The following is a 13,104-nucleotide window of genomic DNA, read 5'->3' as shown; positions in this document are numbered from 1 at the left end:
GAATAAATAATAATTCCAATACTGTGGATTTGTTTTTTGATAAAATTTTTGCCGGTCAGAAAAATACGTCTAACTAGTTTCAGAGTTGGCGACATTTTTTTCTTTCCAATGCAATGAAAGAGTGAGTGAGCAATAATTGCGTTGTTTTTTGTGTGGTGCGTATGTTTCGTGTCGAGCTGCTGCTGGGCCATATAAAAACAAAGGACCATCCAACAAATTAAACAGTACGAGAACAGAATCACAGCGTAAAGAAGTCGTCGAAGAGCTAAAGTAAAACGCAATAAAAGTGTTGAATAAAATATTAAAAATAGTTTACCAGAAATTTAAAAAAAAAATCGTTTAAACCAAACCGGATAATTAGTTAATAATACCAAACCGAGCGACTTTGTTTCATAAGCCAATCTATCGAACAAAATCAATCATGTCAACATTGCTGAAATTTTCCTACATTTTGCCCGATGGCAAAAAAATCAATGGTTATTTGAAAGATTCTTCGTCTAGCTTTACCAACATCCAAGAACAGATAGTTCAAACCCTGTTTGAAGAACGTAAAGAGGAACGTTGCGAAATACGTTACTATTGGATTGGTAAGTATTTGTGAAAAAACTGTTGTAAAAAAATTATAATTATTTTTCTTCTGTATATCAGATGATGCAAAAAAGAAGAACATGCAAATTTGTGATATATAGTATATTTTGCAATATGTGTTGTTGTTGTGAATGGCGGTGGTGGTGCAATTTTTTACAGATTGCACTTTGATTTGTGTTCTTGTAAGAGATATCCGCCGTTATCATGCATTGCATTATGTGGTGTAATTTGAAAATGAATCATGATTAGCCAGTAAATGAGCTAATCATGATTCATTTTATCGCCGAGTTGAAAATTTTAAGCAAAATTGAGGAGAATTTTCAATGAAATTTAGAAATTTATAGGGCAACAAATTGGTTTATATTTCAAAGTACCCCTATATGCGTAGTCCGATTTCACATTTTTGCTGCAAAAATAATGTCAAACGCTGATATTCGGTATGTGATTTTATATGTTGCCTGCAAAATTGTATTCAAATCGGTTCAAATTTACATATAGCTGCCACATGTACCAAAGGTCCGACTATACATTTTTGCTTCAAAAATAATGTAAATTGTATACAATATCGCTGATATTCAGTAAGTGATATTGCATATTGTCCAATATTACCTCTGTCAAATTTGGTTCAAATAGTTTCAGATTTACATATAGCTGCCACATATACGAATCCTCCGATTTTACATTTTTGCTCAAAAAGACTGAAATATTCTTCCGATATCGATGATATTTGTTATGCTGTAGTATGGTTACACCCCTGTTAAATCTGGTTCAAATCGGTTCAGATTTACATATAGCTCCCACACATATCAGACTTCGAATTTTACAATTTGTATGGAAAATTACTGAAATATGCATCCGATATTTGCTAAGTGGCAATGTGTGAGGTCTTGCGATACCTCTGTTGAATTTGGTTCAAATCGGTTCAGATTTATATGTAGCTCCAATACATATCCGTCATCAGATTCCTCATTTTTGCAGAAAAATTAATATACATCTAATGATGTTAATAGTCGGTACGTGAAATGGTATAGTATCCAATACTACCGACTTCGAATTTTACAATTTGAATGGCAAAGTACTGAAATATCCTTCGGATATCGATGGTATTTGCTAAGAGACATTGCGTATAGCCCAGCAATACATCTGCCAAATTTTGTTCGAATAGGTTCAAATTTACATATGGCTGGCATATGTACCCAATGTCCGATTTCACGTTTGTGCCAAAAAATTGTCTAATATTCATCGGATATTGACGAAATTTGGTATGATACATTATGTATAGCCTGTTAATATCCCTGACAAATTTCATAACAATCGGTTAAAATTTGCATAGATTTGCCACGTATATCCGAAGTCCGATTTCACAATTTTGTCGGAAAAATGCTCTAATATTCATCCGAAAATGATGATATTTGGCATGAGTCATTGTGTATATGCTAGTAATATCCCTGACAAATTTCGTTCAAATCGATCGAAATTTACATATAGCTCCCACATACACCCAACATCAGATTTTACGTTTTTGTCGAAAAAAATGATATAATTTGTATCGGATATTGACCATATTTGGTATGAGACATTGTGTGTACCCTAGCAACACCTCTATCAAATTTAATACAAATCGGGTGAAATTTACATATAGTTGCCACGTATATCCGTAGTCCGATTTCATGTTTTTGTCGGAAAAATACTCTAAGTTATGTCCGATAATGACTATATTTGGTACAAGGCATTGTGTGTAGCCTAGTAATATCCCTGATAAATTTCATACAGATCATTTGAAATTTACATATATTTACATAAAAAAAAACTGGCTAATATTCATCCGATATTGAATATATTTGATATTGGTCATTGCGTATAGCCCAACAATACCTCATATGAATTTCGTAAAAATCTCGTCGAAATTTACATAGAGTTGCCACGTATATCCTGAGACCGATTTCACTTTTTTGTCGGAAAGAGACACTAATATTTATCCGATATTGACGATATTTGGTATGAGACATTGTATATACCCTAGTAACATTTCTATAAAATTTCCTTAAAATCGGTTCAAATTTACATAGGGTTGCCACATATATCCGACATCCGATTTTACATTTTTATCGCAAAAAGGCTCTAAAAGACACCCGATACAGTTAATATTTGCCATGAGACATTGTGTATAGTCTAGTAATACCTCTACTAAATTTCATACCAACGGGTTCAGTTTAAGATAAAGCTCTTACCTATATCCGAACTCCGATTTTCGATTTTTGCGAGAAAATAATATAATATTATTCGTCAGATCTTGAAATCGATTCTGATATAGCTGTCACATATATCGGTCATCAAATGTTAAGGCCCTAACAAGATTCACCTATATAGTAGATATATTGTTTGGTCACATATATAGAATCTGCAAGGCTCCCATATACATAAGTAGCCCATATATGTTTGTGTTTTGTATTATGGCTCTTTATCATTGTTTTTATTTATAATCACAGAAAAGATAACACAATTGGATTGACATGCTCTGAGTCATCAAAACAATGATAAACATGCTTTGGGAGAGTACCATTCAAATACACTGGACAACAGTTAATTTGAGTGGGCTGAGGGCACATGATAGACCCTAAAAAAATTTTGAAAAGTATATATTTTTAAATAATTCACGCCTTATGGTAGACCCTAAAAAATATTTTTTAGGAATTCACGCCTTTGTTTTAAAGGGTTTTGACACCCCGAACTCGATAAAATGAACTGCTTTGATGTCAGAACAAATATTCTATATTTTGGTCCGAAATTCAGAAATCCTTATTTTTGAAGTTCACCTTTTTATTTTTTTTAATTTTATTTTAATAATTAATTTTCGTTTTCATTTATTTTTCCAGATGAGGATGGTGATGAAATCGATATTGTCTCACAAGATGGCTTTAATATCTTTTGGAAGATTGGTGGTCGCCGTCATTTATATGTGGCCCCCAAAAATAATGCCCAACCAGCCGTGGTGACAAAGTCCCAAGATGCCACAGCAATCACCACTAAGGTTACTCCTCCTACAGCTGAGACCACAAATCCTACAGCTAATGCTGCTGGTACTCAAGTTACTTCAGTACCACCCCAACCCGAAGATACTTTTGATGCCAATCAAATTCATATGGGTGTGGAATGTGATTCCTGCCTTATGGCACCGATTATTGGTTTTCGTTACAAGTGTATCCAATGTCATAACTATGATTTGTGTCAACATTGTGAAGCCAAGCATGTCCACGGTGATCACATGATGATTCGTATGCCCAAGGAATTAAAAACAGTTTCCAACATATATATAACATCTCTTAGTCAAAACCACTATAACGAATTGTGGAGAAAACATGTTTTACATATTTCCAATAAAGACATCTTATTGGACTAAGATTTGCTAGCATTGTGTATGTTCAGTGTAATAAAACGATACTTATCCTTTTTTCGACAACAAAAATGGAAATAAAAATAGTTTCCAACATATATAACACCTCTTATTGTAAATGCCTATATTTTCATCGAATTTTGGGATGGGGTAATTAACTGTAAAAATAGATGAATTACAAGGCGTTTTCATGCAATGTGTATGTTCAGTGAAAGTAACGATACTTATCTATTTTTCGACAACAAAAATGGAAATAAAAATAATTTCCAACAGATATATAACACCTTTTATTGTAAATGCCTATATTTTTATCGAATTTTGGGGGAATAATGTTTTGTCAATCCGACAATTAATTGTAAAAACAAATGAATTACAAGGCGTTTACATGCAGTGTAATAAACGATATATAACGTATTTGGTATGGAAAAAAGAAATACAAACAGTTTCCAAAATATAAACCACCTCTTTTTAGACATGCCTATATTTTTTTCGAATTATAGGGATGAAATTTATGGCCAATTCTGCATTTCATTGTAAAGGCATTTTAACAAAGTACCACTTGCATACAATGTGTATATTCAGTGTATGCAGCACAACTGAAATGTGATTTTGTGAAAAGTGTAGCCTGCTTTTAGGAGTAAGCATTAAAAAAATGACTATTCCAATGTAAATAGTATTTACATTGGAACTTTTTACAGGGTTAACCTACTTTATGAGGATTTATTTGACATATATGCAATGGAATTGACACTTTAACAAAATCCAGTACAATGTAAACGTACTATATTATAAATACGCACAACTAGGATTAACTGATTATTATTATTATTCGATAGCTGTCACTTTCACCAGCTTTTTCTTCTTCGAAATTTGACAAGTAAAAACCATGGAATTATTAAAAATGTAAAAAAAAAATTGGAAAGTTTTATATTTTTTATTAAATCATACGGTTAATCAAAATGTTCGGCAAATTCGAGTGTAAATAGGCGCAAATGAGCGGCTTTCTGCATATCCTTGCTGTAAAACCATATTTATTACATACATTGCGTATGTTCAGTGTTATGAAAATATTGTGTCATTTACATGCAATGTGTGTGTTCAGTGAAGTGAAACGGAAAATAATGTATTTACAATGTAAATATGTATGTTCAGTGTTATGCAACTTCATTTTCTTGCAATGTGTACGTTCAGTGTAGTAAAACGGAAAGATTGTGCATTTACATTTAAATTGCACAGAAAATACTTAATTCATTTGCTTTTTAATCTGATTTTATAAAATTTGTTAGGCAATGAATTGTAAAATCGTATTGATTACATACATTGTGTATGTTCAGTGTAACAAAACATAAAGAATGTGAATGTAGTTTGTCTTTTACATACAATGTGAATGTTCATTGTAGTGCAACGGAAAGATTGTGTATTTATAAAAATTGCACTGAACATACCTCATTAATTTTATATTTAGTGCATATTAGTATTTAGTATCAACGACTGCCTCGGAATATTCACATGAGATCCCATAAATAATAAAGAATCTTTATTTGAATAAAAATCTATCTCGATTTATTCATGTCCGCCTGTTCAAATCACGAAATTGATCGCAATATTTAAGATAGAACTCTGAAACATTGCTAGTACCACTAGGATATTTGGTATTGCAAATGGGATATATCGGTCCACGGTTTGTTGTAGCCCCCATATAACGGTTCGCCCCAGTATTCAGTATTTTAAGGATTTTGGACACGTTTTTCATCCAATTTAGTAATTTGGTAATTTGGTATTTTATGTTCTCATTGCATATCACATTTCCCTACCAAAAATTATTAATGTTAAGTTTCAGGGTAGCCTCCATATAACGGTACCCCCCAGTATTCGGTATTTTGGGGATTTCGGATACTTTTCCAACGAACTTGGCTGTAATTTGGTATTTTGAATTCTCATTGTGTAAAAAATCTCACTACCAAAAATTATCAACTACCAAAATGTCAACCTAATTGATTCTAATTTTATATTTTGGATTCCCATTGAGTAGAAAACCTCTCCCTACACAAAAATTATAAATATTTTTAAAATAACCGCCATAGAACGGCATGTCATACATTTCGTTATTTTGGGGACTTTGGGCATGTTGGGTATGTTCAGTGTAAGGAAGAACACAACTTCTCCCAACTGTAAGCATGAATTTTCAAAATAGTTGTTTTTAGTGGCTACTATAAACTTGCAATTTTAAAATACTACTTTTATTTTCATTTTTAATTCATTTTTGTGTATGTTACATCTCATTTTGTATTAATTCAGTTAATTGTTTACATTTGCCATACGTTAAAATCATAGCATCACTCCATACCCATATCAATTGCAAACAATGGGTATGTTCAGTGTCGGCATGAAAACAGAGACACACACTTCAAAGCAAAACAAAACTCCAAGTCACCCAAGATAGTCGTCAGTCAACCAGTCGGCTAGTCATCACTTTAATTAAATCCAATCCAGTCCCAGAATTAAAAGTGATATTGCAAATTTTGAAGGAATTGTCCAGAACAAACGAGAATTAAAGAGAGCAAAAACCCGGTGAAGTTATTTTTAAGAGAAATTGTGAAATAGTTTCCAATGCAATGAAAGAGTGAGTGAGCAATAATTGCGTTGTTATTGTGCGGTGCGTATGTTTCGTGTCGAGCTGCTGCTGGGTCATATAAAAACAAAGGGCCATCCAACAAACTAAACAGTACGAAAACAGAATCACAGCGTAAAGAAGTCGTCGAAGAGCTAAAGTGAAACGCAATAAAAGTGTTTAAGAAAAATTTAAAAATAGTTTACCAAACAATAAAAAAACTCGTTTAAATCAAACCGGATAATTAGTTAATAATACCAAACCGAGCGACTTTGTTTCATAAGCCAATCTATCGACCAAAATCAATCATGTCAACATTGCTGAAATTTTCCTACATTTTGCCCGATGGCAAAAAAATCAATGGATATTTGAAAGATTCCTCGCCTAGCTTTACCAACATCCAAGAACGGATAGTTCAAACCCTGTTTGAAGAACGTAAGGAGGAACGTTGTGAAATACGTTACTATTGGATTGGTAAGTATTTGCGAAAAACTATTGTAAGAAAATTATAATTATGTTTCTTCTGTATATCAGATGATGCAAAAAGAAGAACATGCAAATTTGTGATATATAGTATATTTTGCAATACGTGTTGTTGTTGTGAATGGCGGTGGTGGTGCAATTTTTACCGATTGCACTTTGATTTGTGTTCTGTGTAAGAGAAAACAGCCGTTATCATGCATGAAAGAGAAGACATCTGTTTCTCTTACGTGGTGTAATTTGAAAATGAATCATGATTAGCCAGGAAATGGGGAAAGAACGGAATTTTAAATTATCGCCGAGTTGGAAATTTTGAAGAAAAATTGAGGAGAATTTTCAATGAAATTTAGAAATTTATAAGGCAACAAATTGGTTTATATTCAAAGGGCTACTTATATACATATCTGTCGTCCGATTTAATGTCTAAAATGTATCCGATAACGCTGATATTCGGTATGTGACATTGCATATTATCCAGTACTTCCTCTGTCAAATTTGATTCAAATCGGTTGAAATTTAGATATAGCTGCCACATATACCAAACGTCTGAATTTACATTTTTACCTCAAAAAATACTGAAATATGCTTCCGATATCGATGATATTTGGTATGCGTAAATGTGTATAGTATGGTTACACCCCTGTTAAATTTGGTTCAAATCGGTTCCGATTTACATATATCTCCCACACATATCCGACTTCGAATTTTACAATTTGTATGGAAAATTACTGAAATATGCAACCGATATCGTTGATATTTGCTAAGAGGCAATACCTCTGTTAAATTTGGTTCAAATCCGTTCAGATTTATATGTAGCTCCCATACATATCCGTCATCCGATTCCTCATTTTTGCAGCAAAAATACACTAATATACATCTAATGATGTTAATAGTCGGTACGTGAAATGGTATAGTATCCAATACTACCTCTATTGAATTTGGTTCACATATTCGACTTCGAATTTTACAATTTAAATGGCAAAGTACTGAAATCCTTCGGATATCGATGGTATTTGCTAAGAGACATTGCATATAGCCCAGCAATACATCTGCCAAATTTTGTTCGAATCGGTTCAAATTTACATATGGCTGTCATATATACCCAATGGCCGTTTGTACCGAAGAAATGGTATACTATTCATCCGATATTGAAGATTAGTGTGCAGGGTAGTAAAGCCACCGTCATATTTAATACCAATCGAATCAAAATTACTTATAGATACCACGTATATCCGTAGTCCGATTTCACGACTTTGTCTGAAAAAGGCCCTTATAATCAACCGATAACGATGTTATTTGGCATATGAAACATTGTGTATACAAATCGGTCGAAATTTTGCATATATCTCCCACATGCACCCAACATCAGATTTTACGTTTTGGCCGAAAAAATAATCTAATTTGTATCGGATATTGACCATATTTGGTATGAGACATTGTGTATACCCTAGCAACACCTCTATAAAATTTAATTTAAATCGGTGGAAATTTACATATAGTTGCCACGTATATCCGTAGTCCGATTTCATGTTTTTTGTCGGAAAAATAATCTTTGTGTGTAGCCTAGTAATATCCCTGATAAATTTCATACAGATCATTTGAAATTTACATATAGCTGTCGTGCACATCCGACGTTCGATTTTAGGATTTTGCCAGAAAAAAAAATATTGGACATTGTGTTTAGCCTAACAATACCTCATATGAATTTCGTAAAAATCGATCGAAATTTACATAGAGTAGCCACGAATATACGGAGACCAATTTCACTTTTTTGTCGGAAAGAGGCACTAATATTTATCCGATATTGACGATATTTGGTATGAGACATTGTATATACCCTAGTAACATTTCTATAAAATTTCCTTCAAATCGGTTCAAATTTACATATATCTGACATCCGATTTTACGTTTTTAGCACAAAAAAGGCTCTAATAGACGCCCGATACAGTTAATATTTGTCATGAGACATTGTGTATAGTCTAGTAATAACTCTACTAAATTTCATGCCAATGGGTTCAGTTTAAGAAAAGGATCTTACCTATATCCGAACTCCGATTTTCGATTTTTGCGGGAAAATAATATAATATTATTTGTCAGATATTGTAATCGATTCTGATATAGCTGCCACATATATCGGTCATCAAATGTTAAGGCCCTAACAAGATTCCCCTATATAATATTTATTTGTTATGGTCACATATATAGAATCTGCAGGGCTCCCATATGAGTAGCCCATATATGTTTGTGTTTTGTATTGTTTTGTATTATGGTTCTTTATCATTGTTTTTATTTATAATCATAGAAAAGATAACACAATTAGATTGACATACTCTGAGTCATCAAAACATTGATAAGCATGCTTTGGGGGAGTACCATTCAAATACACAGGGCAACAATTAATTTAAAAAATCCACGTCTTATGGTAGTCTTCGAAAAATTCTTTAAAAAATTACTCCTAATTTGAGGCCTCCTCCTTGTTACGTCCTCCAAAAAATATTTTAAAAAAATCCACGGCTTTGTTAAGGACTTCAAAACATATTTTTAATAGAATTTTGATACCTCGAATTCGATAAAATGAACTGCATTGATGTCAGAACAAAACTTCAATATTTTGGTCCAAAATTCAGAAATCCTTATTTTTTAAATTACCCCTTCAATTTTTATTATTATTTTTTATTTTTTTTTCAAAAATTAATGTTTTTTTATTTTTTCCAGATGAGGATGGTGATGAAATCGATATTGTCTCACAAGATAGCTTTAATATCTTTTGGGAGATTGGTGGTCGCCGTCATTTATATGTGGCCCCCAAAAATAATGCCCAACCAGCCGTGGTGACAAAGTCCCAAGATGCCACAGCAACCACCACTAAGGCTACTCCTCCTACAGCTGAGACCACAAATCCTACAGCTAATGCTGCTGGTGCTCAATCTACTTCAGTACCACCCCAACCCGAAGTTACTTTTGATGCCAATCAAATTCATATGGGTGTCGAATGTGATTCTTGCCTAATGGCACCCATTATCGGTTTTCGTTACAAGTGCATCCAATGTCCCAACTATGATTTGTGTCAACATTGTGAAGCCAAGCATGTCCACGGTGATCACATGATGATCCGTATGCCCAACAATAGTTGTCCATTTGTGGTGGATGCCTGGGTAACACCAGGTCTTGGCGGGTGTGGTCGTAAATTGGGTCGTAAACATCATCATCATGAAAAACGTTGGAAGAGTGCAGCAGCAGCTGGATCACCTAGCTGCTCATCGGCAGCTGCCGGTGCCACCAGCAATGGTGAAGGTGAAAAGCCCAAGGAAAGTGGTCGTAAACATGGACGTCGCCATGCTCGTCATAATTTCCTATCTCATTTGTATGAAATGATGCATGATTTGGCTGAGGGTGGTGGAGCCGCAGCAGCTGCAGCCGCCTCGGCTGGAGGTTCGGCTTGTACACCAGAGACTTCTGATAATACTACTAAAATTCCAACTACTGAAAATGTGGATCATGAGGCCATTGCCAAGGCAGCTGCCGAAGCAGCAAATTTGGCAGCCCAAAAAGCCCATGAGACTGCTGTGAAATCGGCTGAAATTGCAGCCAAGGTTATACAGGAAACTACCATGGCAGCAGCAGCCGCCTCCAAGGAGGCCAGTCCCTCCCCCTCTACCACTACAACATCCGTTGATAACGAAAAGCCCACCACATCCAAATCGTCAACACCCAATAACAGTGCCCAAGCCACCCCAACCATGTCGGCCACCCCCTCACTACAAGATTTTGTCCAATTGCTTGATCCCAAACTCTTGAAGGGTGGCATGGAAATTTTAAATAATTTCAATGATATGTTTGCCAAAATGCTTGATCCCATGGATGGGGCTGAGGGTGGTGATGCCACCGCTTGTCCATTTGCCGCCAATTTTCGTCGCCCCTCAAACACTTCTTCACAACACTCCAATACTAACTCGATGAATTCCTCAAAAACTACAACATCTTCAAAATCCGAAACTGATGCCGCCGCCGCTGCAGAGCCAAAGAAAACCAGTCAAGAGGAAGCCGCCGTCACTAATGGTCTCTTGGATATCAGTGATGTGGGTAGTGACAGTGAAAGTGATAGCGTTTCGGAGTCATTTATTAAATTAAATGCCCCCAGCTCCAAGGAGGCAAGTCCCGAGGCAGCATCAGCTGCAGCATCAATTCCTTCTGCTGGTCCCAGCTCAGCCACAACAACACCACCACAATCTTCTTTGAATAAATCCAATGTTATGGACTTTGCCCAAATAAGTGCCGATCTAAAGGCCCACATTGATAAAATGGAAACAGAAGAACGTAAGGAGGGAGCAGCCAACGAGGTACCAAAGGAATTGCGTGCTGTACCAGTTTTCAACAAGGAAACAGAAAAGGAAACTTCAGCAGTCACCAAAAAACCCGAAGAGAAGAGATCCGTACCTGTTTATCATCAGGGTAAGTTTGAAACAATAAACATTTATTTTGAATATTTAAAATAATTCTCTTTTTTTCCATTTTTTAGATGAACTCATCAACAGCTCTGTTCACGCCATGATGGCAATGGGTTTCAGCAATGAGGGTGCCTGGCTGACACAATTATTGGAAAGTGTCAATGGCAATATACCCGAAGCATTGGATCTTATTTCGGCCTCTCAACGTATGGGCCGTTAAATGAAATACATAATTTGAATGGTGGACTGGAAATGGTTTAGAAACCCTCCAATTCGTCCCAAGAAACTGAATTATATTTTTTATTTTAAAAGAATAACTATTTTTCGTTTATGTATCTTATCTTAGTCTGTAGTGTTTGAAATATGAAATGGCATTGGTCTTATTCCCCTATATATTATTTACTCTTCCAAGCCTATTTCTATATATGTATATCATAATCTAACAAAATATCTATGTGTGTAGTTATTAGTTGTTCAAAACAAATGTATAACTGTGTTATGGAAAGAAATTTCCTACCCAATATCGACCCGATATCATTTGGAGAATAAAATATTTAAACACAAACATTTGGAAGTATTCTTTGGAGGACTAACCAACAACAAATGAAGAATCACATTGGAAGGAGAGGAATATTAAGAAGGCGTGGATTTCCTAAGGACTAATTTTTCGAACTCCCATCAAGGCGAGGATTTTCTAAGGAAATTTTTTTCAAGCTCCCATCAAGGCGTGGATTTTTTAAAGAATATTTTTTCAATCTCCCATCAAGGCGTGGATTTTTTAAAGAATATTTTTTCAATCTCCCATCAAGGCGTGGATTTTTTAAAGAATATTTTTTCAATCTCCCATCAAGGCGTGGATTTTTTAAAGAATATTTTTTCATTCTCCCATCAAGGCGTGGATTTTTTAAAGAATATTTTTTCAATCTCCCATCAAGGCGTGGATTTTTTAAAGAATATTTTTTCAATCTCCCATCAAGACGTGGATTTTTTAAAGAATATTTTTTCAATCTCCCATCAAGGCGTGGATTTTTTAAAGAATATTTTTTCAATCTCCCATCAAGGCGTGGATTTTTTAAAGAATATTTTTTCAATCTCCCATCAAGGCGTGGATTTTTTAAAGAATATTTTTTCAATCTCCCATCAAGGCGTGGATTTTTTAAAGAATATTTTTTCAATCTCCCATCAAGGCGTGGATTTTTTAAAGAATATTTTTTCAATCTCCCATCAAGGCGTGGATTTTTTAAAGAATATTTTTTCAATCTCCCATCAAGGCGTGGATTTTTTAAAGAATATTTTTTCAATCTCCCATCAAGGCGTGGATTTTTTAAAGAATATTTTTTCAATCTCCCATCAAGGCGTGGATTTTTTAAAGAATATTTTTTCAATCTCCCATCAAGGCGTGGATTTTTTAAAGAATATTTTTTCAATCTCCCATCAAGGCGTGGATTTTTTAAAGAATATTTTTTCAATCTCCCATCAAGGCGTGGATTTTTTAAAGAATATTTTTTCAATCTCCCATCAAGGCGTGGATTTTTTAAAGAATATTTTTTCAATCTCCCATCAAGGCGTGGATTTTTTAAAGA

The 13,104-nt window shown here is 34.4% G+C and overlaps 1 protein-coding gene across 1 annotated transcript; it reads left to right on the top strand.

Annotated features, from left to right (window-relative positions):
* The first annotated feature begins 6,901 nt into the window (after positions 1-6,901).
* LOC133338579 (protein ref(2)P-like) lies at positions 6,902-11,741 on the top strand. The gene is made up of 3 exons (XM_061546749.1): positions 6,902-7,067; positions 9,789-11,525; positions 11,593-11,741. Exons 1-3 carry the CDS (start codon positions 6,902-6,904, stop codon positions 11,739-11,741), a joined length of 2,052 nt encoding a protein of 683 aa, XP_061402733.1.
* Positions 11,742-13,104: the final 1,363 nt, after the last annotated feature.

The sequence above is a fragment of the Musca vetustissima genome, unplaced genomic scaffold (genome assembly GCF_032173495.1).
Source record: "Musca vetustissima isolate MV318-11 ecotype Yass unplaced genomic scaffold, APGP_CSIRO_Mvet_v1 utg24406, whole genome shotgun sequence".
Classification (NCBI taxonomy): Eukaryota; Metazoa; Arthropoda; class Insecta; order Diptera; family Muscidae; genus Musca; species Musca vetustissima.
This window is presented reverse-complemented; position numbering and strand designations above follow the sequence as displayed.

Coding starts and splice junctions, on each gene's coding strand:
- LOC133338579 (XM_061546749.1), top strand. CDS start 6,902: ATGTCAACATTGCTGAAATTTTCCTACATTTTGCCCGATGGCAAAAAA. Junction 7,068..9,788: donor AATACGTTACTATTGGATTG/GTAAGTATTTGC, acceptor TATTTTTTCCAG/ATGAGGATGGTGATGAAATC. Junction 11,526..11,592: donor CGTACCTGTTTATCATCAGG/GTAAGTTTGAAA, acceptor TCCATTTTTTAG/ATGAACTCATCAACAGCTCT.